The sequence below is a fragment of the Pseudonaja textilis genome, chromosome 5 (assembly GCF_049901715.1).
Source record: "Pseudonaja textilis isolate UNSWEBS1 chromosome 5, rPseTex1.2, whole genome shotgun sequence".
In the NCBI taxonomy this organism is placed as follows: Eukaryota; Metazoa; Chordata; class Lepidosauria; order Squamata; family Elapidae; genus Pseudonaja; species Pseudonaja textilis.
The window spans coordinates 70408542-70436168 of NC_141994.1; the positions used below are offsets into that span (position 1 = coordinate 70408542).

At 44.6% G+C, this 27627-nt stretch overlaps 1 protein-coding gene across 5 annotated transcripts in view; it reads right to left on the reverse strand.

Moving 5' to 3' along the window:
- The window catches only part of PFKFB3 (6-phosphofructo-2-kinase/fructose-2,6-biphosphatase 3), a 75147-nt gene that overhangs the window by 13893 nt on the left and 33627 nt on the right, over positions 1 to 27627 (reverse strand). For 3 of the 5 annotated variants that reach the window (XM_087935329.1, XM_087935328.1, XM_087935330.1), the window contains exons 1-10: positions 23318 to 23775; positions 12931 to 13056; positions 11731 to 11827; positions 8877 to 8943; positions 7570 to 7644; positions 6909 to 6965; positions 5423 to 5547; positions 3451 to 3658; positions 2735 to 2881; positions 1095 to 1199 (exon numbers count right to left, since the gene is read on the reverse strand). In XM_087935329.1, coding sequence (XP_087791455.1) covers positions 1095 to 1199; positions 2735 to 2881; positions 3451 to 3658; positions 5423 to 5547; positions 6909 to 6965; positions 7570 to 7644; positions 8877 to 8943; positions 11731 to 11827; positions 12931 to 13056; positions 23318 to 23396 — 1086 coding nt within the window. In that variant the 5' untranslated portion in view covers positions 23397 to 23775. Of the gene's footprint in view, positions 1 to 1094; positions 1200 to 2734; positions 2882 to 3450; positions 3659 to 5422; positions 5548 to 6908; positions 6966 to 7569; positions 7645 to 8876; positions 8944 to 11730; positions 11828 to 12930; positions 13057 to 23317; positions 23776 to 27627 lie in introns of those variants that run through there. The other 2 variants (XM_026721581.2, XM_026721580.2) reach the window with 1 other exon arrangement.

The window sequence follows — 27627 nt, forward strand, 5'->3', positions numbered from 1 at the left end:
AATTCCTCCGCCAGCATCAACTCCCAGAATTCTAGAGAAATGCCCAGGTTAATGAGATGATTTGGCTGGCTGAGGAATTCTGGGAATTGAGTCTTAACATGGTCAAGGAAGGCTGGAGATCCCTGATTAGAGGAAGCAAAAAACGATGCAGTGCCGGATATGGGCAATCTTGGATCCTGTAAGAGGGATCTCCTGGCCTCCTTTGGTACAGGGAGCCCTTGACTGTTTTTTCACACTTAGGACTGTTGCAGTATTCCCCCACAGTCATGTGATGTCAACTAAAAAAATACTCCTTTGGTCTTTTAGTTGCCAGCAGAAAGGGAGTGGGGAAGGCAGTGCATTCCTTAAATGCTTCGGATAATTGCTAGGCAGCCAAAGCTGTTGGCGCGCAAGATTACTGGAGAGCATGATTGATGACTCTTGGCTATGGATGTGTCCCATTGGAGAATCCAGGGGGTGGGGGGAAGATCAGGGTCAAGGGGGAAATGAATGATGTATTTTAGAGTCGGCTGCACGCAGCTAACACTGACATGGCCCACTCCTAATAAATCTTTTTTAAAAAAAACTCTTGAGAGATGTGGCTAGAGACTTATGATTTGAATGGGGGTGGATTTGTCGGAGCCCTGACAGTGTATTTATGACGGTTGCATAGGGTGCCGAGGTCACATGCTCCCCTTTGGAGACCTTCTGACAAGCAAAGTCAATGGGGAAAGCCAGATTCACTTAACAACCATGTTACTCAACACCTGCAGTGATTCACTGAACAACCATGTCTCACTTGGCCACAGAAATTTTGGGACCAATTGTGGTTGTAAGTCGAGGTCTACCTGTATGAGGATCAGTTTTCTAAGTCACTTTTTTTTAGCGCAGGTGTAACTTCGAACAGCCGCTAAACGAACGGTTGTAAGTCGAGGATTATTGCACAATTGTTTTAATCATTCCAACATTGGCCCAAGAGCCAGATGGGGTGGGAGGAAACATCAAGGCTCCCAATTTCATGTTCCAAGTGATCAGCACTAGCCTATTATTGCTTGGGCATCCATCCCACCCGATGGTTAAATATATATATATATTTGGTGTGCCCAAACACAAACCTCTCCGGATGGATAGCGGTAATAGTATTTGTCTTGGTCACGTAGAGCAAATTCTTCCGGATATGTTTCTTTGATTTCATCGTAAGTCATATCTTCACACACACCCTACAAGAATAAAGAGGTGATAATGATGATGAAGGAGGAGGAGGAAAGAGAAGGAGGAAGGAAAAGAGAGGAGGAGGAGAAGAGGAGGAGGAGGAAGAGGAAGAAGAAGAAGAGGAAGAAATAATAATAATAATAATAATAATAATAATAATAATAATAATAATAATAATAATCCACATAGCTCTTTCTCCTAATTCTGCCAATCTTTATACCAGGATGTGCTCAGCAGCCTTAAATCAAAGAATTTCAACATCTGCTGTATTTTCTATATATATTAGGGGCTTCAAACTTGGCAACTTCCGCCTGGCTGGGGAATTCTGGGAACTGAAGTCCAGAAATCTTAAAATTTGCCAAGATTGGTCACCTCTGTCCTAGAATGTATCTGCCAGTTGGTACAAAACCAGCCTGTTTCCCTACCAGGACAACTTCCAGCTCTGTGGCCTTCAACTCTTAGAATCTATATATATACATAAAAAAATACCACTGATGCATCATCACAAAATCTCTAGAACCGTAACGCCTACAAACTTGAAATTTGGCACATATGTTCCTCTTGATTTGTAAGTGCTCACTAAAGAAAGGATTTTTTGAAATGACCATCAGAGCGTTAGTATTTCGCATATTATTATTAACACGCTCTAATGCTAAGGAGTTCTACTCCTCCTCCCCACCTAAAAAGAAATCTGTTGTAAATGCAAAACCCAAGCATAGGAGTTTCAGTTTCAGAGCAGCAACCTGCTTTAGTACAAAACGGTTGAGCTAAGCCATGCCCAGGCGCCTTGCTGTCTCCTTCTTGATCACACAGAAAAGTTTCAGTTTCCAAACAGCCCTCATCTCTCTCACACACTGACAGGACGCTAGCCAGATGAATACTGCTAGGCGGAAGCACAATTTTCCCCCCTTATTTTTCTCCTCCAAAACTAAGCCTGATGACATAGTTTCGTAGCGAAGCAAAGGTATCGAGCTAGTTCTACATAAGCAGCCTGGTTATTCAGATTAATTGACTGGCTGACTGAGGAATTGTGGGAGTTGGAAGTCCACAAGTCTTAAAAGTTGCCAGGTTTGGCCATCCCTGCTGCTTATGTCGAAAGAAGTTCCAAATTCTCCTGCATTCTCTTTTTTCCTTCCAACTTTAGATAAGAACTTCTTATCCTCTCTCTCTCCAAACAGGCTGGCTTTGTGCCCTTGTGCTTCTGCACCTGTCCAGCTTGTTCGTATCTCGTGTTTACAGACTGAGTGGAAATTTGTGTTGACAGACTGAGTTTTCACACTCAGAACGGACAGGAAATTGGAAGGGGCAGATTTATTTCCCGGTAACGGAAGAGCGGTGAGAAAGAAAGAAAGAAAGAAAGAAAGAAAGAAAGAAAGAAAGAAAGAAAGAAAGAAAGAAAGAAAGAAAGAAAGAAAGAAAGAAAGAAAGAAAGAAAGAAAGAAAGAAAGAGAGAGAGAGATGGGAGGAGGAAGAAAATGACAGCTTTCCCCATCAAAACCCCTTTGGTTTCTTCTGCAATCCAAAAACACAAAAAGGTTCTTACAGCATCAATTTCATTCAAAGCCTTCCACTGCTCGTATGGCAGATCAAGAGCTTCTGCCGTCTGGATTGTCCTCTTGAGATGGCTGGTCCAGACTTTGAGATCATTCAGGTTTTGCTCCTTGACAAAATTGTTCAGCTCGCTGGCAAACTAGAAGAGGAAGGACATGCAGAAAGTGATGACTCAGCTCCTGCGAGTTTTGGCGAACTGTTTGTCAGGGCCAAAGTATTTGGTCTAGCCAGCCCAAGGCTGTGGGCCAGACAGGAAAATTGGAGAAAAAAGTATATATATATCCTGAAAATTACTTCCATAAACTACAAGGACGTGTCCTGAACGTCAACAGAAGCTGAGCTATTCAAGGGAGACCTTCCCTCAAGGAGTTAGGAAAGATAGAACTCATTCAAAGTCTTTTATGACAACCACAAAGTTCTCCAGAAAGTTCTTAAAGAGTTCCTCTCTACCTCCCAAAATGATTTTTATGGAGGAACAAACTGAAGAGAAATTCTTCTTTTCTCTAGAGCAAGATTTCTCAAGAAATACTTTTGGGGAAACTGGTGAACCTTGGCGACCGCCACAAGCATTGTAAGATGTTTTCAGTGGACTTTTGCGGGGGTTTTGTGAAGGGGTTTTGCCCCTTCTTTGCGAAAGGCAATTCTGGCTGATGCTCCTACCACCCCACTCCCCGGGCCCATTTACTCAGAAGTAAACGACACGCATACCTTCTTGCCTCTGCTGGAGAGCCCCGAGTCACCCCCGATCTTCCCTTTGAGGTTGAATTCACTCTCGCCGTGCCGACACAAGTAGATCGTCCGGGGCTGCACGTGGATGTTCATCAGGTAGTAGACAATCCGGCTTTGGATGTGATCCTGGACTTTGTTCACCAAGTACCTTCGACCGACATCGATCACTTTGATGAGCGACAACTCTCTAAGGGGACGAAAACACACAGGATTGCCATCGTAGCACTGTGGAGTAGCCCACAAAGCCAAACAGTCAGATCAAACCCTCTCTCAGAGCGCTGATGATGTTACCTAGTGGGGTAATGAAATGCTTGAAAGCAAACCACCCAGCTCAGAGAATAACAAGGACCCTTACAGTCCTGGCCATGCCCCCCGTTGGAACCTGAATCCGTAGAGGTAAAAGGAGCCAGAACTGGAGCAGATTCGACAGGGAGGCTTCGTTGGAAAATGGGGAGAAGCAAAACGAGGCAGGCCAGGCCCTTTCAGGATTGGGACGGCTTGTAGGCAGGGAGGAAGGGAGAGACAGAGCTCAGGCGAGGAGCAGGGACCGCTCCTTCCTGATCCTCGAGTATAGAGAGTGGAGGGAAGGCAGGAACGGCGCAGGCTGACCCAACTACTCGGAAGGAGAGTGCCCCGCCCCTCTCCACAAGGCACACCTGGGGACCGAGACGTAAGGAGACGCCACGGGGAGGGGCATTTGTCGGGAACAAACGCTGAATTCATGGAGAATTGTGTGCCGTTGCAGACGTTGGACGTTTCCTGGACTTTCTGTTGTATTTCTGGCTTCCTGGATTAATTGCCTTGTCCCTTCGCTTCCTGGGCTCACTGACTTCTTTCCCTTGTCCTGCTGGATTTCTTGTTTTGCAGCTGTTGTGCTCCCAGCTTTGTGCTGGACTACTCGCAGCCGTGTGTGTGTGTGTGTGTGTGTGTGTGTGTGTGAGAGAGAGAGAGAGAGAGAGAGAGAGAGAGAGAGAGACAGAGAGAGAGAGAGAGAGAGAGAGAGAGAGAGAGAGAGAGAGAGAGAGAGAGAGAGAGAGAGAGAGAGAGAGAGAGAGAGAGAGAGAGAGAGAGAGAAAGAGAGAGACAGAGACAGAGACAGAGAGACAGAGATCACTTTGCTCTGGGACATGCCAGAAACGTGGGAATATTTGGGGAAAATTTGAAGCAATAAAGGGACAGTTTGAACGATCAGCTGACTGTGTTGCCTCTGTACCGTGCCCCCGGGTCATCGCAGTCTTCCACTTTCTCCAACACCACAAACCCTACTCCATGAGACTTCAAGGTGTCAACTCATAAAACATTCCTATGCCTGTTTTAGTAGTTGCCATAAAATGGGGGCAGGGGGGAGAAGGAACGAAATCTGGAAGGGCAGTGCCGCAGTTTGAAATCGAAAGTACATTCCAACTCTTATCTTTAAAAGATTGCAACTAAACTACCAGAGCTTTTGCCCGGGAATATATTTAATTGGAAAACGTGAATGACACCCAGCCCGTGAACGTGCTCAATTGGAGAATCTGATTTATGACACACCCAGGGGGGAAGGGAGGAAACAGGGTCACAGGGGACTGTAAATTACGCATGCCAGAGTTGGCTTCATTCAGGGCAGTGCCAATACGTCGCCTCTAATAAATCCTTTGAAGTTGGTTGAAGTTCGACTCAAGAATCATGATTTAATTAGGGCGATGGCTGGAATCCTGACACAAGGACTGATTGCATGTCCGATTTAATTAGGGTGATTGCTGGAATCCTGACACAAGGACTGATTGCATATCCCTTTATTCCACGCTATTGTAACGTTCAATTGTCCCTAAACAAATAGGTGTTAACTTAGGACAACCTGCATCTTCAGCAGAGAAGCAGCATTCACGCTACCGACAAGTTACTTTGAGTGGCGTGGGTGCAAATCTGAACCTTAGCTGAACCAGTAGTTGTTACCCTGGTGTTTCTTTACCTGTCGTATCCGTCCGGATCAAGAGGCTGGTAACTGGATTGATAGCAGCTGATTCTCTTCATGAAATCTTCCATGGCGTCTGTCGAGTTGCAGTCCTTATAATCTGGGCTGGACAGCTTGACCTCCTTAAAAATTAAAAAGGAAATGTTCAATGGTTTAAGAAGAGCAACAAGCCCGTTACATCAATCCTGTTCTTGGGATGTTACGAAAGCAGTGTTTGTCAACCTGGGCAGTTCTTAAGATGTGTGGACTTTAAACTGCCAGGATTACAGATAAGAGATAATCAGAGCTGGAAGGGACCTTATAGGTCATCTAGTCCAACCCCCCCCCCCCAAATGGCAGTCCAATCTCTTCTTGAAAGTCTCAAGTGATGGCGCTCCCACAACTTCCAAGGGCAACTTCTGTTCCATTGGTTGATTGTTCTCACGGTCAGAAAGTTTCTCCTTATTTCCAGATTAAATCTCCCCTTGTTCAGGTTCCATCTATTATTATTCCTTGTCTGGCCTTCGGGTGCTTTGGAAAATAGCTTGATCTCTTCCTGTCTGTGGCAGCCCCTCAAATATTGGAAGACTGTTATCCTGTCTCCCCTGGTCCTTCTCTTCCCTAGACTAGCCAGGCCCAGTTCCTGTAACTGTTCATCCTATGTTTTAGCCTCCAGTCCCTTTATCATCCTGGTTGCTCTTCTCTGCACTTTTTCTAGAGTCTAGATTCTGGGAGTTGAAGTCCACCCCCTCATAAAACGGCCAATATTCGAAACACTGCAGTTCAGTGGTGGGATTCAAATAATTTAACAACTGGTTCTCTGCCCTAATGATTTCTTCCAACAACCAGTTCACCAAGCTGCTCAAAAAGTTAACAACCCATTCTGAACTGGTGCGAACTGGGTGAATCCCAGCACTGCTGCAGTTTAGAACGAGGCCAGGTCGGTTGTATTGCTCTCTATCCAGCAGGAAAGAGAGAGAAATTGTTCTAATCTTTTCCATTTAAAAATAAAAAAAAATGGGTCAAGTCAGGCAATCTTGTACCTTTGACCTTCTAAAACAGCCTTGGGATAGAGATTACAAGCCAACAAACAAAACGGGTTTGCAGACTTGCTTCAAGGTTGAGGGTCATGGCTGGCTGAGGAATTTGGGAGTTGAAGTCCACACATCTTAAAAAGAGTTGGCCAGGTTGACAAACACTGTCGACAAAATAAGAGTCCACAGCGTTCAATCTGCCTCGTGGCTTCGCTACCGCAGGTAGTCCTTGACTTAGAACTTAGAACGGAGCTGGAAAGCAGGTTAGTGGGGTGGGGAAGGAATGGGGATTTTGCAGTAACCTTCCTCTGCCACGCCCACCAAGCCACGCCCACAGAACCGGTAGGAAAAAAATTTGTACCCCACCACTGGATCCCTTCCCAGAAAATATTATTTCTCCAGCCCAACCTGAAGGATTTTCTGGGGTCCAGGCTAGACTTGATAGACAAGGAAACGCTCTTCAAACTTACCATGATGTTGCTTGCTACCACAGTTGGGTCATTGCAGACGGACTCAATGAAGAACACCTAACGTAAGAAGAAGACATTAGAATTAAGGCCTTGTGACTTTGGTATAGGAAGGACGCTTCAGTTCCTAACATGGACAGAAGGGTTGCAAATGTTGATGGAATTGGCTGAAATGGCAAAATGGACTATTTTGATTAAAGAAAAGAATATTATAATTACTTTTCTTTCTACATGGAGACCGCTTCTGAACTTCATGCTTGAAGTGGACGAGAGTTAAGCTTTGATTTTGGGTTTTAACGATTAGATTGGTAGATATATTCTCATCGTGCCCAGAAAGGAATATCTGCCTCTACCTAGGATCGAACCCACAGCCTCCTGGACACTAAGAGAATGGTTGTAAATTGAGAACTACCTGTTTGTCCCAAGAAGCAGACAAACAGCCACATCAATGTTCTCCAAAGGGTTCCTACCCAATGTGCTGGGCGGAAAGGCCCATAATTCTTACTCTGCTGGGAATCGTGGCAGTTGTAAATTAGCACGCCAATAGGGCATTGGATCGGGGAAATATTTGTGCCAACTATGTCCACAGGAAAGGAACCTATACAAAAAGCAGCGGGCCAAACCTTAAAATCCCTCGCATTTTGGTTCAAGAATGTCAACTCACTTTGTATCCGTTTTCTTTGGCAAAATGCAAGACCATGGATCTTCGCTCGCGGGTCGTGTTGGTGGCGTCAAAAACCTGGGGAGGGAAGAAAAATTTTTAAAAGATGTCGGACGGCTCATTTTTGTCCGTTGGTTTTCAAGAAAAAGGAGACGAACTTTTCCAGAATCCCAACCATCTTCACATGAAGATGAGCAGAGCCAAACCACAATGTTCTCCATAACTGTACCGTTCAGTTCCTTGTCAGTTGCTTTCCACAACTGGAAACAATTCCTTCAGCATGGACACGGGGTGGGTGGGTGAAATAATTAGGGTTTTGTTTGTTTATTTAAAATGGGACACATCTTTAAGTTCCACAGGACAATGTTGATCTCTTCTCCTCTTCAAAAAAAAAACTAATGTCCATAAATTTGGGGCCATCACAAATTTGAGAGGTCCTCGGTGCTCCCCAAGATGGGTTATTTTCTTGCAGACATTTCATTCATCCAAACTAAGTAATGAGCACTGATGATGTTACTTAGTTGGGTTAGGAAGAATCTGCACGAAAACAACCAAACTCAAGACACTATGAAGGACCCTTCATGTCAACCCTGAATCTATCTATAGATATAAAAAAGCGAAATACCCCTCACTCATCATCACAAAATCTCCAGGACTGTAAATCCTACAAACTTGAAATTGGGCATGTACGTTCCTCTTGGTTTCTAGGTGCTCACTAAGATTTTTCAAAATGGCCATCAGAGTATTTAGAGTATTTCCTATATTATTATTAACATTCTCTGATGCTAGGGAGTTCTACTCCCACTCCCCGCCTGAAAAGAAACCTGTTCCAAATGCAAAACACAAGCAGAGGAGAGGAGTTTCAGTTTCAGAGTAGCAGCCAGCTTTAGTACAGAACAGTTGAGCTAAGCCACGCCCAGACTCCTTGCTGTCTCCTTCTTGCTTACACAGCAAATATTGTTTCAGTTTCCAAACAGCCCTCAACGCTTCTCACACACTGACAGGACGCTAGCCAGATGAATACCGATGGATGCTCTTTCTTTTCCTTCTTTTCCTCCCCCAAAACTAAGCCCGACCACATAGTTTTGTAGCGAAGCACGGGTATCGATCTAGTTGGAAATATTCTCCTGTATTGGAATCATAAGCTCGGACTCGGAGATCTTTAGGGATTCCTGCACATTTAAAAAACCGCGGGGTAGACCTGGAGGAGGTTCATTAAAACGATTTAAATCAGACCAGGTTGGCTCTCCCAAACAGAGACACCTTTCGCAAGACGTCTTCTCCAAGGCGCTTCAAGGAATGTCACTTACTGCAATCTGTCCACCTTCTTCCGAGAGGTAGAGCTTGACGTCTCTCAAGGCGCTTAAGGCACACTGTCTGTAAGGAAAGCGCAAAAAATGAAAGCCTGTTTAGATCACCCAAGAGTTTAGTAGCAGCCCTCAGGCTATTCAGTAAGGCTGCCCAATTGGACCTGTAAAAATTCAGAGGACTGCAAGATGGCCACATGGAGACCACCAGGTAGGAGTGGATTCTATCAGTTTGGACCAGGTTCAGGCGAAATGGATGTTAAAGTTACAGCTGGTTCGCCGAACTGATACTTCAACCAACCGGCTGACCCCATACCTCCTGCCCTGCCCCACTTTCCAGGAGCCTCCATGCGACCTACTGTCCGGAAACCGGCCTTTTTCTGGTTTCCGGAGGGCCTCCAAAGCCTGGGAGAGGCCATTTTCATCCTCCCAGAGGCCCTGGGGAAAGCCTCCGGATCCTTGGGAGGGCGAAAAATGGCCCTTCCAAAAAAAAACCCGGAAGTCGCAAAATGGGCCTGTTTTCGGCTTCCGGCGGGCCTCCAGAGGCCAGGGAGGCTGTTTTTGCCCTCCACGAGGCCTGGGGAAGGCCTTGGGGGGGGATGAAAATGTCCTCCCCACCTTTTGGTGGGACTCTGGAGGCCCACCAAAAGCCGGAAACAGAAAGTTCCGGTAGGTCCCACCCGGTGGGACTTTTGAAGACCAGGTTCTTGAGATCTTTGGACGGTCCTCTGGGAACAACCTCATTTTTTTCCTCCCCAGCTCAGATGAGGTAATTTTGGATGCAGTCCCCTCACCAGAGGTATTGCCCATTCACCGGTTTCTCTCTAGGTAACGTATCACTTTCTGCCAGAAAGGTGCTTAGTGTAGAAAAATGAGATACTCTACTTCTAGCTTCGGGAAGAACAAAATAATAATATTTTAAAACATCAAAAATGAGACTTTCACATATTTTTCCAGAACTGCTGCTCAAACAAGGCAGGGACAGATAGTCCTCGTCTTACAACCACAAATGGAGCCCAAAATTTATGTTGCTAAATGAGACAATTAAATGACTTGTCACTGCGGTTGTTAAGTTAGTAACCTGGTTGTTAAGTGAATCTGGTTTCCCCATTGATTGTGCTTGTCAGAAGGTCGCAAAAGGGGATCGCGCATGACCCTGGGACATGGCGACCGTCATAAATACGAACCAGTTGCCAAGCGTCGGAATTTGGATCAGGTGACCGACCAAGAGGATGCTGCAACGGCCGTAAGTGTGAAAAACGGCCGTTAAGACATGCTTTTCCGTGCCGTTGTAACTTCAAACGGCCGCTAGAATGAATGGTTGTAAGTTCAGGACTATCTGTCGAGGTTTGTGCATGTAGAGCTTCAGCCATAACCCTGAGGACTAGCACCTTCATTGGTACATGGGTGGAAAGCTCACCCGCATATAGCAATTGCAGTCTGGATTTGGGGAATTGGTGTTAGCAATTAAAAAAAATAACCTCTTTATCACGCCGCTGAGGTTGCTGGCTGATTGTCTGACTTCTGCAAAGAAATTGTTTTTTTCTTTGCCCAGCTAAGGAAAATATTTTAGGCCGTGGGGCTGCATGGAATCTGCTGCCGGCTTGTATTTCACAAAACCTGCGTTTGGATGCCACCCCAGCTCCTTAGGAGAAGGAGGCAATTGTGTCCTCTTGTTCAAACACTCAACAAAGGACAATGTCCCCATTTACAAATTTAAGAATAAAGACTGCAGATTTTCAGAACGAGAACCGCTCTCTCAAAGTACTGAAAAAGCAGGAAGATTAAAGACTTTCCCATAATGGCCTTTTTTCACATTGTGGGAAAAGGTCTACCCACGCTACAGGTAATCCTCGCTTAGTGTCACAGTTCAAAAAGTTACGACCATCCTGGAAAAAGGGACTTATCATTTGGGTCCAAAGTTCCAGTGGTTGGGTCACCTGCCCTTCCCATCCACCCCGCAGTCACATGATCGCATGTTGGGCTTTTGGCAATAAAGCCACATTAGCAGCATCCCGTGGTGATACGATCGTGTTTTAACAATAGTTTTGCCCCCAAATGGGGACTTCTGGCTTTCACCAAAACCCTGCCATAGCAAGCAATGGGTTGGCTTCAGGACCACTGTGTGTGCTTTATGATTGACATGTTTACTTTACGGCTGCAGCATAAAAGAACGTAAAATTATGATGGGCAGGCTCCATAACTGACGGACTACCTAAATTTTCTTTTCCCAACTTCATAACCTTGATGTTTCCTGGTGGCCTCACATTTAAATCTAGTCTGTTAAGCTTTTCAGTGGTTTTCTGCAGGCAGGAAGGAAGGAAGGAACGAAGGAAAGAAAAAGGAAGGAAGGGGGGGAGGAAAGAAAGAGAGAGAGAGAAAGAGAGAAAAGAAGGGGAAAGAAGGAAGGAAAAAAGAAATATAAAAGGGAAAGGAAAGGGAAGGAAAGAAAGAGAAAAGAAAGGGAAAGGAAGGAAGGAAAAAAAGAAGGAAAGAAAAAAGAAAGAGAAAAGGGAAGGAAAGAAGAAAGGGAAAAGAAAGGAAGGAATGAAGGAAAAAAGAAGGAAAGAGAGAGAGAAAAGAAAGGGAAGGAAAGGAAAGGAAAGGAAGGAAAGGAAAGAAGAAAGGGAAAAGGAAGGAAGGAAGGAAAAAAGGAAAGAGAGAGAGAAAAGAAAGGGAAGGAAGGAAGGAAGGAAAAAGAAATAAGGAAGGAGAAGAAGAAAGAAAGAAAGAAAGGAAGGAAGGAAGGAGAGAGAAAGAAAGGAAGAAAGAAAGGAAGGAAGGAAGGAAGGAAGGAAGGAAGGAAGGAAGGAAGGAAGGAAGGAAGGAAGGAAGCTCAAGGGAATTTGAGACTTACTTGCGGACTTTCATGGCTTCCTCATTGTCAGGGCGGAAGAAGTTGTAAGAGCTGTAATGTTTCACAACCTCACGCCGATACTCGCCGACGTTGAACACTGCAAAGCGGACAAAGACATCAATCAGGCTTCTTGTCAGATACATTGTGTTTTTTTGGTTTTATTTTTAACTTTCTGGGCACTCTTCAGAATTCCTGGCAGTTCTCCAATCCAGATGTGAACCTGCCCGGAGGATCCAGAGACCGGCCAAGGCCCACTGGATGCTGCGGCCAAGCTGGCCAGGCTCATGATATACACATCCGTAGGATCCATTCTTCGATATTAAGGGCACCCCCACTTCAATAACTGTTCCATACATATACAGGTAGTCCCCGACTTGCAACCGTTCCGTTTAGACTGTTCAAAGCTGCAACGGAACTGAAAAAAGTCCTTTATGACCATTTTTTCACACTTACGACCGCTGCAGCATCCCCACAGTTACATAATGATCAAAATTTGGATGCTTGGGAACTGACTCACATTTATGACGGTTGCAGCGTCCCCACGTTAGCAACCTCCTGACAAGCAAAATCGATGGGGAAGCCAGATTCACTTAACAACCATGTTACTAAGCTAATAATAGCAATGATTCGCTGAACATTGGTGGCGAGAAAGGTCGTAAAAGGAAGCAGAACTCCACGATTGTCTCGCTTAAGAATGGAAATGTCGGTCATAACTCGAAGACTACCTGTATCCCCTCAGGTTGAAAGCCTCAAACCTGAGGCTTTTTAAAATTTATTTTTAAATTTTAATTATAAGAATACAACACAATACATCCTTGTTATACATATATACATTTTACTTCATCGTTTATAATATCCTTATTTAATATATTAATTACTAATTAATATAATCATAACTACTAATATTTCAACATTGTCTTCTGCTATATAACCATTGATAAAATTTATTCCATGTTTTATAGTATTTAGACTCTCCTTTGTTTTTTATTTCTAACATTAAGCTATCTGATTTGGCACATGCTGTAATTTTTCTTATTATTTCTGTTTCTGGAGGTATGATTTCATTTTTTCCAGTATTGTGCATATAATATTCTAGCCACCATCAATACATGGGCTATTAAATACATTATTTCCTTCGCAAGCATTTTGATTTCACACCACCCATTAAAAACAACAACAACGATTCGCCTCAGAGCTCACCTTTCGTCGGCACGCCAATCCAGTTGAGGTAGCGGGTGAGTTTTTTGGAAATGTAGGTTTTCCCGCGAGCCGGCAATCCAACCATCACGATTACGGTGGGGGAATTGGTGAGCTGTGGACCGCATACTGCAGGGGGGAAGGAAGGAAGGAAGGAAGGAAGGAAGGAAGGAAGGAAGGAAGGAGAGTTAAAATTAATGTCGAATATATATATGCTTTATAAACCATAATTCATGGCTTGTAATAAATTCTCTTGCAGACTTAACAAACCTGGCCTATAGGGAAGATGAGCAAGAAACAGTGTGAAAAGGAGCGACATGAATGAGCGTGGCCGCATCTAAAGCATAGTTTAAAAGCATTTACTATTCTTGAATCAACACTATAAATATTGTTGGATTAGTGTAATAAATAACACAAAAAGTGCACGGAATGGAACCCCGTTGTTTCCATGGGAATCAAAGGCTTCACTACTAAGAATCAGTGAATAATTTATCAGTGGCAAAACAATAGTGAAGAGTGGTTATTTATATCAAGATTTTCTCCTTAGCACTTTAAATAATTTCAAGACAAGGTATATACCCATTTAGTGCCAGTCTCTGAGATAAGGTCACTTCCATTTAGCAAGAAACCTGCTACAGCCAGTAGGAAATTTGCCTGGAATTTGACTAAAACCTGAATATGTTATGTTTTAAACTCTCTGGACTTTTGTTCCTTTCAAAATGCAGCTATTTTACAAACCAGCAGTCATGCTAAGCAAACAAGCAGCTTTATTTGGGAGCAAATCCTTTTCTAACAGGGTTGGGAAGAAAAAAACTGAAAGCATCCAAACCGCCGGTTTTACAGGAAGCATCTCTGATCTTTGTATCAAATGTAATTAAAAAAAAAAAAACCTATGTGAAATGTATTTTGTCCTCCCTAGATTATGAAGTTCAGATACCTTTTCACAGGAATGGGCTAACGGAGTAGATTAAACACCCTAAAAGTTTACACCCTACAAATGAGACCAAGAGAAAAAAAATATCAAAATTTGAGAAATCGCGAATCTATCTATCTATCTATCTATCTATCTATCTATCTATATATATATATATATATATTGACTTATACATTGCTCTAGGAAGAATATATATATATATTAAATAGATATATATATATTATATATATATATTGAAGGCATTCTTGCAATTGCTCAACTCAGACTCAGGAAGACAGTGGGATGTATCTATGCATTAGAAAAAGGGAAAAAGAGAGATCCTGAGGCTTTAAATATTATTTAAATAATTTTGAAGGCATTCTTGCAATTGCTCAACTCAGACTCAGGAAGACAGAGGGCTGTATCTTTGCATTTAGAAACCGTGCTGAGCTTTCGGCCCAGCCCAACCCTGCGTTCAGGGAATGCGTGCAGAGAGTCACGCTGCCACTTTCCTCCAACTCCATCCTCAGCCAGCCCTAATTGTAGAGCTCCAGAGATTTTACGTGGTGGACGTGCCATATGGCAGAAAACAAATGGATCGCCCTTAGGAATCCTAGCTGAAGCATCACTTTGCAAGCCGGGCCCACCTCTTCCCAGGAGGGGGGAGGAGTCAGAGTGTTAGGAGGTGGCAGCAAAATAAGCTCACAGTCCAAAGGCATCTTCGGGGTGCTTGGAAAAAGAGAGAAGCCAGGGAGCACCGCCCCATTGTGGGATTTCCATGCAATTTGCATCGGAGATGCACACAAACTGGCACGCACACCAAGGCAGCTATCTGCATCCAAGGTAGCTATTTGCAGCTTCCCCCCTCGCCTTTTATTTAAAGCAGGAGTAGAATTCGCTTAGCTGGCTCGTTTGAATTGGTTCAGAAGAATCAAACCCAGAGAACTGAAGTACACAAAGCAGCATCCTTGGAAGGATGATTTAAACACAAAAGGAAGCATTTCCTTTGTGATTAAGCCCCAGGGCTAAGGGTCTGAGACAGGCCCAATTTGCAGAAAGATTGGTGAGATTGAGCTGGAGGCTATAGATTTACAAAACCCTGAAAAGAGAAAGGACAAAATTTTGCATTCAGACAAAAATACAGCACTTCTACAAGGGACCCAATATTTTTAAACAACTTGCTTTTGTTGGTGGTTCTGAATGCCTATGAATGTGATGAAAGAGTCTTCTTTTAAAATAATGTCTACAATTTTCAGCTCTTCCACTTTGCTTCTGTTCTCAGAGGGTTTTTTTCTGTACCACTTATAAAACTTTAGAACTGTTTAATTCTTTATTGGCCAAGTGTGATTGGACACTTTGTCTTGGTGCCTATGCTTTCAGTGTACATAAAGGAAAAGATACATTCATCAAGAATCATCAGGTACAGCACTTAATAATAGTCATAGGGTACAATAAGCAATCAAATCATACTAGGAAACAGTCAATAAAAATCATTAGGATACAAGCAACAAGTTACAGTCGTAAGTGGGAGGAGATGGGGGGAAAGGAAGGATGGGAGGATTAATAGTAATGCAGACTTAGTAAATAGTTTGACAGAGTTGAGGGAGTATATCTGAGAAGCTAAACAGAGAAACTATCTGAGCAGCTCAAGGCAATTTTCGTCAAAAACTAGGAGGAGGAGGAGGAGGAGAAGGAGGAGAAGGAGAAGGAGGAGAAGAAGAAGAAGAAGAAGAAGAAGAAGAAGAAGAAGAAGAAGAAGAAGAAGAAGAAGAAGAAGAAGAAGAAGAAGAAGAAGAAGAAGAAGAAGAAGAAGAAGAAGAAGAAGAAGAAGAAGAAGAAGAAGAAGAAGAAGACACTACTAATCCATGTTAGGTTGATATTTAAATAAACCCAATTGGGATTTTTCTCTATTGCTTTGCAAAGGCATGGGTCAGGCTGTGTTTGCACAACGTATTAAGCCAGTACCAGACAAATGCATTAATTTTATCAGAATGACCTGACCTGTGAAACAAAAGATATCAAACCTTTTTTAAAACAAACAAAGGGATTAGTTTAAACTTCAGAAAGTATTAAGAAGAAGCTAGACTTATCAAAGATCATTTAACTGGTCCTTCCACATATTAAAGAAGGCTGGATTATAGGGCCTCTGCAGTCCCATCTAACTCCACAATTCTATGATTTGGTCGCTTCTGTCAATGGCCCTGGATTGTCACCTCCTAAGAGGGAAGAGAAGATAGAAGCCACAAAAGAATTCACACCCTTTAGATAACACAACACAACCAGGAATCTCCTTGAAGCATCCAATTGCTATCACTTAATTCTACTGCCTCTGCAGAAAATAGGCTTAAAAAGGTTATGTTGTGTTCACTGAAAAGCAGTTTTCTTACGGAAGGTGGTAGAGAGGAATACGGTATGAGGATTAAACAGATCCTGGAATATCAGAGGATATCTTGATATATTTTGTTGGGATGAAAAGATTATATTTTTTGCAGCAAAGTAAAAATTGATCAAACCAACCCAGGTACTTCTCTAAAGCCCGGGTTTGGCACAGCTTCTGAACTTGATAAAATGTGCTTCACACAATAAACCATAGTTTTCTTAATGAACACAACTATTTGGTTTACAAAATTAGCAAATCTATGAAGTCTTTTCTGGCTAGATGGGCCCAAGATTTCTGGAATGTACCTGTCTTTTCAAGCTTTTGACGAATGACAAAAGACTGCCAAACTCAAGATTTCTTCCAAGCATAATAGGAGAAAAGATCCACAGGGATTCCCTGGGCTAAAAGTTTTCTTTTAGCACCTCTTTTCACAAACAATTCAGAGGAGGAGGAAGAGGAGAACAAAGGAGAATTTACAACCCACTATTTCTTCTTTGCCTCCCTGAGTCACTGCAGAAATATTTTTTTCTGTTGGTGCCCAGGAAGGATTTGAAAAGGTATTTCTACCTTCCGCATCTAAGGCAATCCAAACTTAAATCAAGAAGTTGCCTCCAGTCAAAGGTTTGTATCATTCCAACAAGTGATTTTCCCCACACACACACACACACAATTGTGAGGCCTTCCAAGATAAGATAAGTGCTCCGTGACCTTTAAGGACAATAAAGGGAAGGAGGAAATTGAGAAATAAATGGATTAACACAGTGTTAAATACTGATTCTCACCCAGATACATATTAGGACAGGAAACCAAAAGGGAAATCCTGGAAATAAAACCAAGATAGCATTATAATAACATTTGTATTAGGATCTGTTGCGTCTCATCCCTGGGTCTTCTTTTTTAAAAAAGTTGAAAGTGTCCTTATTAGAAGAGAATTATCTTTAGCTCCGAGTTGAACTGTGTAGGGGCCTTGGTGCTCTCTGAGCTGGGTTGTTTTCTTGCAGATGTTTCATTACCAAACTAGGTAACATCAACAGGGCTAGACGGATGATGCACTGATGATGTTACCTGGTTTGGTAATGAAATGTCTGCACCAAAACAACCCAGCTCAGAGAGCACCAAGGACCCCACAGGGCCAGATTAAACTTGGCAAAACTTTTAGGGCGGCATCACCGATTCGGGCCAACCCAACCAACCACATCGGGTTATGATTCAAGGAACTGTGTGAAAATAGAAGCTAAGCTCGCAACTGCCTGGATAAGAGCGGATGAAAAAGGTTTGGCTGCTTGGTTTGAGACAAACAGGGCTTTCACAGGGGAGGTGCCTCCATCTCTGTGGTTTCACTTTCCACTCCTGAGTCACCTGGCAGGACCAGCTCCCGATCAGAGAGAGAGGCGGCTTTTGAGGATTGTGGCACCTGCAACCCAGCCTTTCCTCAGTGGGAATTTGCAGTTATGCACATCCACACAGCTTTGTGGCCCATCCAAAAAAGATACTTACATAATTAGTTAATAGCTCACACACAAGGGATGTAAGTAGGTAGGTAAGTAGGTGGGTAGAGATAGAGATCGATAGATAGATAGAGATTGATAGATAGAGATAGAGATAAATATAGATGTAGATCAATAGATAGATAAATAGAGAGATAGAGAGATGAGAGAGATAGATTGATAGAGAGAAAGAGAGAGATCGACAGATATAGATCGATGGATAGAGATAGAGAGATAGACAGATATAGATAGATATACACAGATCAATAACAGATATAGACAGATACCTTGTTTGTGTGTATACACACACACACACACACATATATATGCACAAACACCAAACACATACACACAAATGCATATATACATACACGTAACACACACACACACACACATACACAAACACATGCTTACATATCAAATCCAAGAAGTTAGTACTGGTGATTATTTCTGCATAAGATAAGATTATAGCCAGTCCTTGACTTTCATTTGTTTAGTGACTGCTCAAAAGTTGCAAAACCACTGAAAAAAAGTGACTTAAGTGGTGACCATTTTCCACACTTAACGACCGTTGCATTTTTCCCGTGATGGTCACGTGATCAAAATCCGGATGCTTGGCAACGGACTCATATTTATGACGGTTGCTGTGTCCCAGGGTCACATGATCCTCTTTTTACGACCTTCTGATGAGCAGTCAAGGGGGAAAGGCAGATTTCACTTAACCCGGTTACTAACTCAACAGGGATTCCCTTAAAAAGGGTGGCAAGAAAGGCCGTAAAAATGGGACAGAACTCACTTAAGAGAGTGACTTGCTTAGCAAGAGAAACTTGGGTCTCAGTTGTGGTCGTAAGTTAAGGACTAACTGTATAGGGCAATCCCCAAAGTGCTTTTTCAATATACACTCTCTTCCTCTTTTTCTCTCTCTTTTCCTGTATCTTCCTTCCTCTTTTTCTCTTTTTTCTCTCTGTCTCCCTCCCTCCCTCCCTGACTTCTTATGGCTCAATCCATCTTTATTACGGTCATTAACTGTAAATTCTATTACTGAAAGCAGCTTCCCTGTAGATAAAAGTCCGGGCAAAGGTAGGATAAATTAAGCCATGTCAGCTAAGCATCCGTGTCCTTTAATCGGGGCTACTAGACAGTGCAGGGCCACAGCCAAATGATATCTTATCCTGCTGGTACCTTTCACAAACCGCTGCATCCAAGAAAATAAATAATTGGGCCTTATCACCTGACAGCAAAGATTCATTCACCTGGCTCACCTTCACTGTAGGGGTTCTTGAAAGGCGCAGGGACCCAAACAGAAGAAAAAGGTTGGTACCCCACATCACAAAGCAACCCCCAGAGGGGAAGGAAAAAGGACCCGTGAGTCTAAAATCTATACTTTTTCTCAACAAGTGGTTCTTGATTTACAACTGTTGGTTTAGTGACCAGAGGTACAAACGGTATTGGAAAAAGTGTCATTTGGGCACTTGGGCCCGTTGCAATGCCCCCATAATCAGTGATCAAAAATTGCAAAATCTTCCTGGGATCGCCATCTATTTACTCTTCCCAGACAGAGGTCTGACAAAGCCTGTTTTTTTTTTTTGGGGGGAGAAAAACGGGAGGATTCACTTCACCAATGTGTGAATTGATTAAGAACTGCAGCGATCTGGTTGGATCTGCTTAACAACCTTGGCCAAAAGGTCTTCAAATGGAGCAAAACTCACTTCACACATACAGACACCCAACTCGCTTAGGAGCAGAAGTTTTGAGTTTCAATTGAGGGTTCGCAAGGGAAGGACTGCTTGTAGTTAAGGGGGGAGGGCAAAAGAGAGGGAGGGGCAATGCAGCAAGTCAACCCACCCTTCGCCCATGATTGCCCATGGAAGAGTCCCACTCTTGCAGGGTTCTGTCTTAGGCCCAGTACTCTTCAATATCTTCATTAACCACTTAGATGAGGGAATAGACGGGGAACTTACCAAATTTGCAGATGATACCAAGCTGGCAGGAATAGCTAACACCCAAGAAGATAGGCTCAAGATCCAGATGGATCTTGACAGACTAGAACACTGGGACACATCTAACAAAATGAAATTCAATGTAGAGAAAAGTAAAGTCCTACACATAGGCAAGAAAAACCAAAAGGACACATACAGACTGGGTGAAACCAGGCTCAATAGGAGTAACTGGGAGAGGGATCTTGGAGTCTTAGGGGACAACCAGCTAAATAGGAGCCAATCAGTGTGCAGCAGCAGCCAAAAAAGCTAATGCAATCCTAAATTGTATCAACAGAGGGATACAATCAAGATCAAGGTGAGGTACTAATAACCTCTCTATAAAGCCTTAGTAAGACCACACCTAGAGTCCTGCATTCAGTTTTGGTCACCACATTACCAAAAAAATGTTGAGACTTTAGAAAGAGTACAGAGAAGAGCAACCAGGATGATGAGGGGACTGGAGGTTAAAACATACAATGAACGGTTGCAGGAACTGGGCTTGGCTAAGTCTAGTAAAGAGAAGGACTAGGGGAGACAGGATAGCATGATAGTCTTCCAATATTTGAGGGGCTGCCACAGAGAGGAGAAAGGGATCAAGCTATTTTCTTTTTTTTTCCAAATAATTTTTATTGTTTTCCACCAGTACAAATCGTAGCTACATTTTCAACAACATTTGCATCAACATTCAGTATTGATCCATATTTCCATCATCTATTCGTATATACCCTTAGTAATTATTGTCTTTATTTATAATTCCTATTTATTATCTATCTTCATCTATTTTCTCTATCTACCTATCTGTGTATCACTTTCTTGAAAATTCTCCTGTACAATCATCTTTATCAGTTCTTATTTCTCTTTTCAAGCCACACGCACCATCTATGCCAAATTGAGTAATAATCAGATTCTTCTTTTTCCCTATTGTTAGTGTCAGCATATCCATTTCTGCACAGTCTGCTATTTTTTGTAAAATTAATTCTTCTGTTGGGGTCAAGCTATTTTCTAAAGCTCCTGTAGGCCAGACAAGGAATAATGAATGGTAACTGAACAAGGAGAGATTTAACCTGGAAATAAGGAAAGAAACTTTCTGGCAGTGAGAACAATCAACCCATGGAACAGAAGTTGCCCTCGGAAGTTGTGGGAGCTCCATCACTTGAGACTTTAAAGAAGAGATTGGGCTAACATTTGTCAGAAATGGTGTAGGGCGGGGGGTTGGACTAGATGACCTACAAGGTCCCTTTCAACACTCTTTAGGGCATCTTGCCAACTCGGTCACCCCAGAGTGTGCTTTTCCCCCAGCTTCCCCACAGACATCTCTGGATCTTGGGAAGAGAAACCACCGGCCGGGACTGGAGTTTGGGTGGGTGGGCCCTCCACAGCTGCAGCAGTTCGCTCAATCTGAAAGCATCCGTCCAAAGGGATGACGGTTGCGCGTCCAGCAACCAGGAGCACTTTCCTTGGTGCTCCCTGAACTTGGTGATTATTCTTGCAGATGTTTCATAAACCCAAACTAGTCTCGTCACTAGCAACGGGTGATGTTATCTAGTTAGGTCATGAAACATCTGCAAGGAAACCACTAAGTTGAGAGAGACCCCACAGTTCTTCTCCTTTTCTTTCTTCTTCCTCCTTCTCCCATTTCCTCAAACCCCTTCTGGCACTGAAGGTGTTACCTAGCTGGGTCATGAAAGCATCTGCCAACAAAAGCACCAAGCTGAGAAAGCACCAAGGACCCCACCCTTCTTCTCCTCCTTTGCTTCCTCCTTCTCTCCCTTCCCTTTCATTCCTTCTCCTCCCTTCCTCTTCTTCCCTTCCCCTTCTCTTCCTTAAACCCTATTCCCTCCTAACACTGATGATGGTACCCAGTTGGGCCATGAAAGGCCTACAATGAAACCACCAAGTACCAAGGGCCACACAATTCTTCTTCTCCTTTGCTTCCTCCTCCTCCTCCTCCTCTTTCCCCTTCATTCCTTCTTCTCCCTTCCTCTCCTTTTCTTCCTTAAACCCTATTCCCTCGTAACACTGATGATGGTACCTAGTTGGGCCACGAAACACCTGCAAGACAACCACCGAGCTCCGAGCTCGCCAATGGCCCCCTCATTTTCCACCCGGAGATTCGTTCTCCTTTTCTTAGAAGCAGCGCTCCAGCGCGAGGACCTTGGAAGGGGAGGGCGCCGGTTGGGGAAGCCCGGGGCAGCCCTCCTGCACCGCCCGTCCCCACCCCACCCCACCCCACCCCCGCGTGCGGCAGAGGGCTGACGACGACCCGCCTCTCCCTCCGCCATGCTCTGCGTGCCATGCCCGGCATCGCCACGCTCGCCCAGGATGGGGAGAGAGAGAGAGAGAGAGAGAAGACAGAGATCGCGCGCTCCGCCAGCCAGATCCGGCCGGGCTCGCTTGCAAAGCCCCGGCCTCCCTTCTCACAAAAACAACGGCGCGGCGGCGGCGGCGATTACGGAGCTCTTTGCAACTGGAAAACCCGAGCTCGCTTCGGGGTTGCAAGCAACAGCCCCCGCCCGCCCGCCCGCTCGCTCTAAGGAAGCGGCCGCTGGAGACGCTGCAGCGGCATCGGAGCTGTCGCTGCTCCGTCCGCCCGTCCCTCGCGCTGGGCATCGCCGCGCCCCGAGATCCCCGGATTCCCCTCCTGGATCCGAGCATTCGGCCTCAGGAGACCGGCCTCCCTCCCTCCCACCCGATCGGCGCTCCTTTTCCCGAGGTCGGCGTTTCTTCCCGGCAATTCCTCCCCGGCTTTGCTTCTTCCCCTTCCTCCCCAGGCTTGGCTTGGCAGCAAAGCCGGCATCTCTCCCTCCCTCCTCTCACACACACTCCTTCTCTCCCTGGACCCTCTCTATTATTTTCTCTCTCTCTCCACCTTTCTCTAACACACATTCCCTCTCTCCCCCTCCATCGCTTTCTCTCTCACACTCTCCATCTGTCTCTCCCTTCCTCTCTCTCATTTCTCTTTCTCCATCTTTCTTTCTCTCTGTCACACACACTCTCCTCTCTCTCTCTTCCTCCCTATCATCTCTCCCTCTCCCCTTTTCTTTTCTCTCTCTCACACAATCTCTCTTCCTCCTCTCTCATTTCTCTCTCCCCATCTCTTTCTTTTCTCTCTCTAACACACACACTCTCCATCTCTCTCTCTTCCTCCCTATCATCTCTCTCCCTCTCTCTCCCCTTTCTTTTTCTCTCTCACACACTCTCTTCATCTCTCTCTTCCTCCCTCTCACACCCTTCCTCTCTCATTTTCTCTCTCTCCCCATTTCTTTCTCTCTCACACACACACACGCTTTCATATCTCTCTCTTCCTCCCTTCCTCTCTCATTTTCTCTCTCTCCCCATTTCTTTCTCTCTCACACACACACACGCTTTCATCTCTCTCTCTTCCTCCCTTCCTCTCTCATTTTCTCTCTCTCCCCATTTCTTTCTCTCTCACACACACACGCTTTCATCTCTCTCTCTTCCTCCCTTCCTCTCTCATTTTCTCTCTCTCTCCCCATCTCTCTCTCTCCCTTCCTCTCTCTATCATCTCTCTCTCTCTCTTTCGCCCATCGCTGCAGCCAAATCCGGCCGGGACCCTCCCCCCCCCCTCTTGCTTGAGCCCCTCACCCACCCACCCGCTCCCTTAACTCACGTCGGCGCGGCAACGTGGGGTGATTGTCAGGCGGCAGCCAAATCTTCTGGATCCGGCTCTGCGTCAGCTCCATGGGCATCTTGGCGAGCAAGGTGTCGCCGCGCTCCGACTCCACCTTCGTTGCGGATGCGGGGCGAGGAGGGGAGGGTCACAAAAAGTGAGGGGCCGCTCGGTCGGTTTCGGGGTGTTTTTTTTTTTTGTCCTTCCCTTTGCTCTCCTTTGCAAGAACCGGAGGGGGCTCTCGGCGGGGCTCTAAAGCGAGCGGAGAGGTGGGGGCGACCCCTTCAATCCCAAGCCTAAATCGGGGTCCCGAGCAGAGGGAGCCTCCCACAACGGCTTCAATCTCTGGAAAAAAACGCCGAACGAGGGAGCGGGTGGGGAGAGCGCCGACCACACGGTTTATCCCGGGCTGAGATCGGACGTCGGAGCTAAACCGGATCGGCGTGGCTGGCGAAATGAAGAGCGGCCGCCCCGGCGCTGCTTTTTCTAGGAGCCGGCCGGCACTGTGACGTCACGGGGCTGGCCCCGCCCTGCCTTCGCCCCCGCCCCCCAGACCTATTCCCGCTCCCCCCCCCCCGCAGCCGCTGGGAGGGGCGGCGGGATTCTTTGCTTCCCGCTGCTGCCCCCGCCAGGCGCCTGGCTGAACTGAGGGGCGCCCGCGGGCGCAAGAATCTCTCTCTCTCTCTCGTTTCCTTCTTCCTTCTCCTTCTCTTTCTCCTTTTCTCTCGCTTCCTCTCTCTCTCCCTTCCTCTTTTTCTTCCTCTTCCTTTTTCTCTCCCTTCCTCTCTTCTTCTTCTTTCCTCTTTCCTTTCCCTGTCTCTCTCCCTCCTTTCCTGTCTCTTCTTCCTCTTTTTCCCCTCTCTTCTTCCTCTTTTTTTTCTTTATCTTTTCTCTCTTTCTTCCTTCCTCTTTCTCTCTCTCTCCCTTCCTCTTTTCTCTTTCTCTCTTCTCTCTCTCTCTTCTTTCCTCTCCCTGTCTCTCTCCCTCCTTCTTTCCTCTCTCTCTTCCTCCCTCTTTTTCTTTCTTCCTCTCTTCTCTTCCTTTTTCTTTCTTCCTCCCTTTTCTTCCTCTTCCTCCTTTTCTCTCTTCCTCTCTTCTTCCTCTTTTACTCACTTTCTCCCTCTTTTTCTCTTTCTCTCTTCCTCCTCTTTCTCTCCCTCCCTCCTTTTCTCTTTCTCTCTCTTCCTCCCTCTTTTTCTCTCTCTTCCTCTCTTCTTTCTCTTTTACTCTTTCTCTACACAGAATATATGGCATTCTAGAATAAGGCCACATAACCTCCTTTCCGGCCAGCCTAAAGAAGACGGTTGGTTCTTGATCCATTCTCTACATACAGGCAGTCCTCGACTTAGAACGGTTCATTTAGTGACCGTTCAAAATTACCAAAGCATTGAAAAAAGGGACTTATGACCATTTTCCACACTTATGACGGTCGCAGCATCCCTGTGGCCACACAACCAAAATCCAGATCCTTGGCCATTGGTTCGTATTTATGACGGTCGCAGCATCTCGGGGGTGGGGGTCACGTGATCCCCTTTTGCGACCTTCTGACAAGCAAAATTATTGGGGAAGCCAGGTTCACTTAACAACCGTGTTACTAAATGATTCACTTAACAACGGTGGCAAGAAAAGTCGTAAAAGGGGCAAAACTCAAAACGTTTCGCTTAGCAAAATTTTGGGCTCGGTTGTGGTTGTAACTCGAGGAGTACCTCTATTTTCAAGAGAACACACTTCAGGGTCTCAGGGATCGCCAGGAGCTGCCTTAGATCGAGTCACTTTCTTTTTCTCTCCTCTGGATTTGCCTCTCTGCAGATCCCAAGCAAAAAGTGTTTGCGTTACCTTCTTATCTCCCTCCTCTAGCATCCCTAAGGCTTCAAGTAGTCCTCGACTTACACCCATTCATTCAACCACCAATTGAAGTCACAACAGCGTTGGAAAACGCGATTTATGTCTGGTCTTCACACTTAGGACCATCACACGAGTAGCCAATCAGAATTTGGCCCCTGTTCCTAGTTTTGCAGCATTAATTCAGTGCCAAAAGAGTCAACACAGATGGCTGAGGCTTCATTTAACTTCTTTATAAACACATTAAACAAGTTTTACAATACCAGTTGTGGATTTCTCCAACAGGGAGCAAACTCAAACAGAAGCAGACGTGTGACAGGTTCAGAGCAGAACAGCAACTCAGAAACAGGCATCAGTTTCACTTTAGTTCAGCAGGCAAGCAAGACACACAGCAGAGGAGAGAAGCGGTTTCATTTTCAACAGGCAGACTCAGAGCTTAACAGAGCTGCAGAGCTTAATATAAAGCCACGGCTAGACTATTTCTAGTTTCAGTTTCCAAACAGTCCTCATTGGCTGACTTAGTTGCTGTGCCTATTCACTGGCTGACCTTCTTACCATGCTCTATTCCAGTTCATGAATATACTCTGGACAAACCCGGCTGAATCCCGGGGCTGTCTGATCACCCATTTTCCCACAAGCAAAGTCACTGGGGGAAGGTGGGTTCGTTTAATGACCACAGTGATTCACTTAACAACTGCAGGGATCCGGTTAACAACCCCAGCGAACAAGGTCCTAGAATAATCAGGCACAAATCACTTAATAAACTCCCTTGGAAATTCTAGTCCCAATTGCCATTGTTAAATCAATGACCACCTGAGCTGTTGCAAAACAGAAACACTGCCATTAAATCAATATTTTTCCCAATACTGTTCACCTGTCTGGGTCAAGGTGTTTCAGCCGATGGGCAGATGCCTGGCTGCACATTTTAAGGATACAAAAAAATGCAATAAACTGCATTATGTTACTGAACTTTCATGCTATGTAACCACCAGCCATCTTTTTTTAATGACTCCCTAATCCCTTGCAACTGAACTGAGATAGCAGTTTTTTAATGGCCGGATGCCCTTCCTATTGCCATTGCGGAGTTATATTCAGCAGATATATTCTCATCATGCCCAGAGAGAGAGAGAACTATCTGCCTCTACCCAGAGATCAAACTCACAGCCTCCTGATTATAAGGCGAGAGCTCCACCTCTAGGCCACTGCACTGATCCCCATCATACCACCCCATGCCACACCCATCAGTGAAATAAGGAAATTATGAGAAACTTACAGAAATAGGACAGTATATATACAGAGGGAATGCATAGACCAGGGGTCTTCAAACTTGACAGCTTTAAGACTTGTGGACTTCATCTCCCAGAATTCCTCCTCCAGTCATGTTAGCTCAGGAATTCTGGGAGTTGAAGTCCACAAGTTTTAAACTTGCCAAGTTTGAAGACCCTTGATCTATTCTATCTATCTATCTATCTATCTATCTATCTATCTATCTATCTATCTATCTATCTATCTATCTATCTATCTATCTATCTATCTATTCTATCTTTCTCCCTCCCTCCCTCTCTATTCTATCTATCTTTGTCTCTATTTATTCTACCTCTCTTCATCTATTCCAGGGGTCTTCAAACTTGAAGACTTGTGGACTTCAACTCCCAGAATTCTTCCTCCAGCCATGTTATCTCAGGAATTCTGGGAGTTGAAGTCCACAAGCCTGAAACTTGCCAAGTTTGAAGGCCCTTGGCATAGACAATGGCGTTTTGGCTAGTATCTAATTTTATGCCATGAATAGCCAGGTTCACAGAGAATGTTATACAAATAGTCCTTGACTTACAATCATTTGTTTAGTGACCAATGCTACAACAGCAATGGAAAAAAAACCCACTGAGTTATGACCATTTTTCACATCATGACCATTGCAGCATCCCTTTATTTATGATGATTGGGTCCTGGGGGTCATGTGATCACTTTTGATGACCTTTCAACCAGCAAAATCCATGGGGAAACCAGATTCACTTAATAAACCTGTGAATAATTTTTGGCAAGAAAGGCTGCAAAACAGGAGAAAATTCACTTAACTGGCTTGCTTGGCAATGGAAATTTGGGATTCTCTTGTGGTCATAAGTAGAGGACTACCTGTCCTATAATAACTTGGCAAACTGCGTGAACACAGCCATCGTAGTTTGCAGGCCCACCTTATGGCCTGGTGGTGCATTGTGAGAACCTGACCAGCAGTAGCTCATTCAACAAGCTACTTGTAAACAAATTGGAATGTCACATCATGTGAGCCTGTAAAATATCTCCCTCCCCAATATTAGTGTTTTCTAGGAAATAAGAACACTGGATTCAGGAAAAGGGATTTCTGTACAAACTATTTTGGATGGAACATAAATTTTGAGGGATTTTTGGCTCCCTCAAAACTCATCACTCTCCACAAAGACAGGAAAGAATGGGAAAAAAAAAAGTCTGAA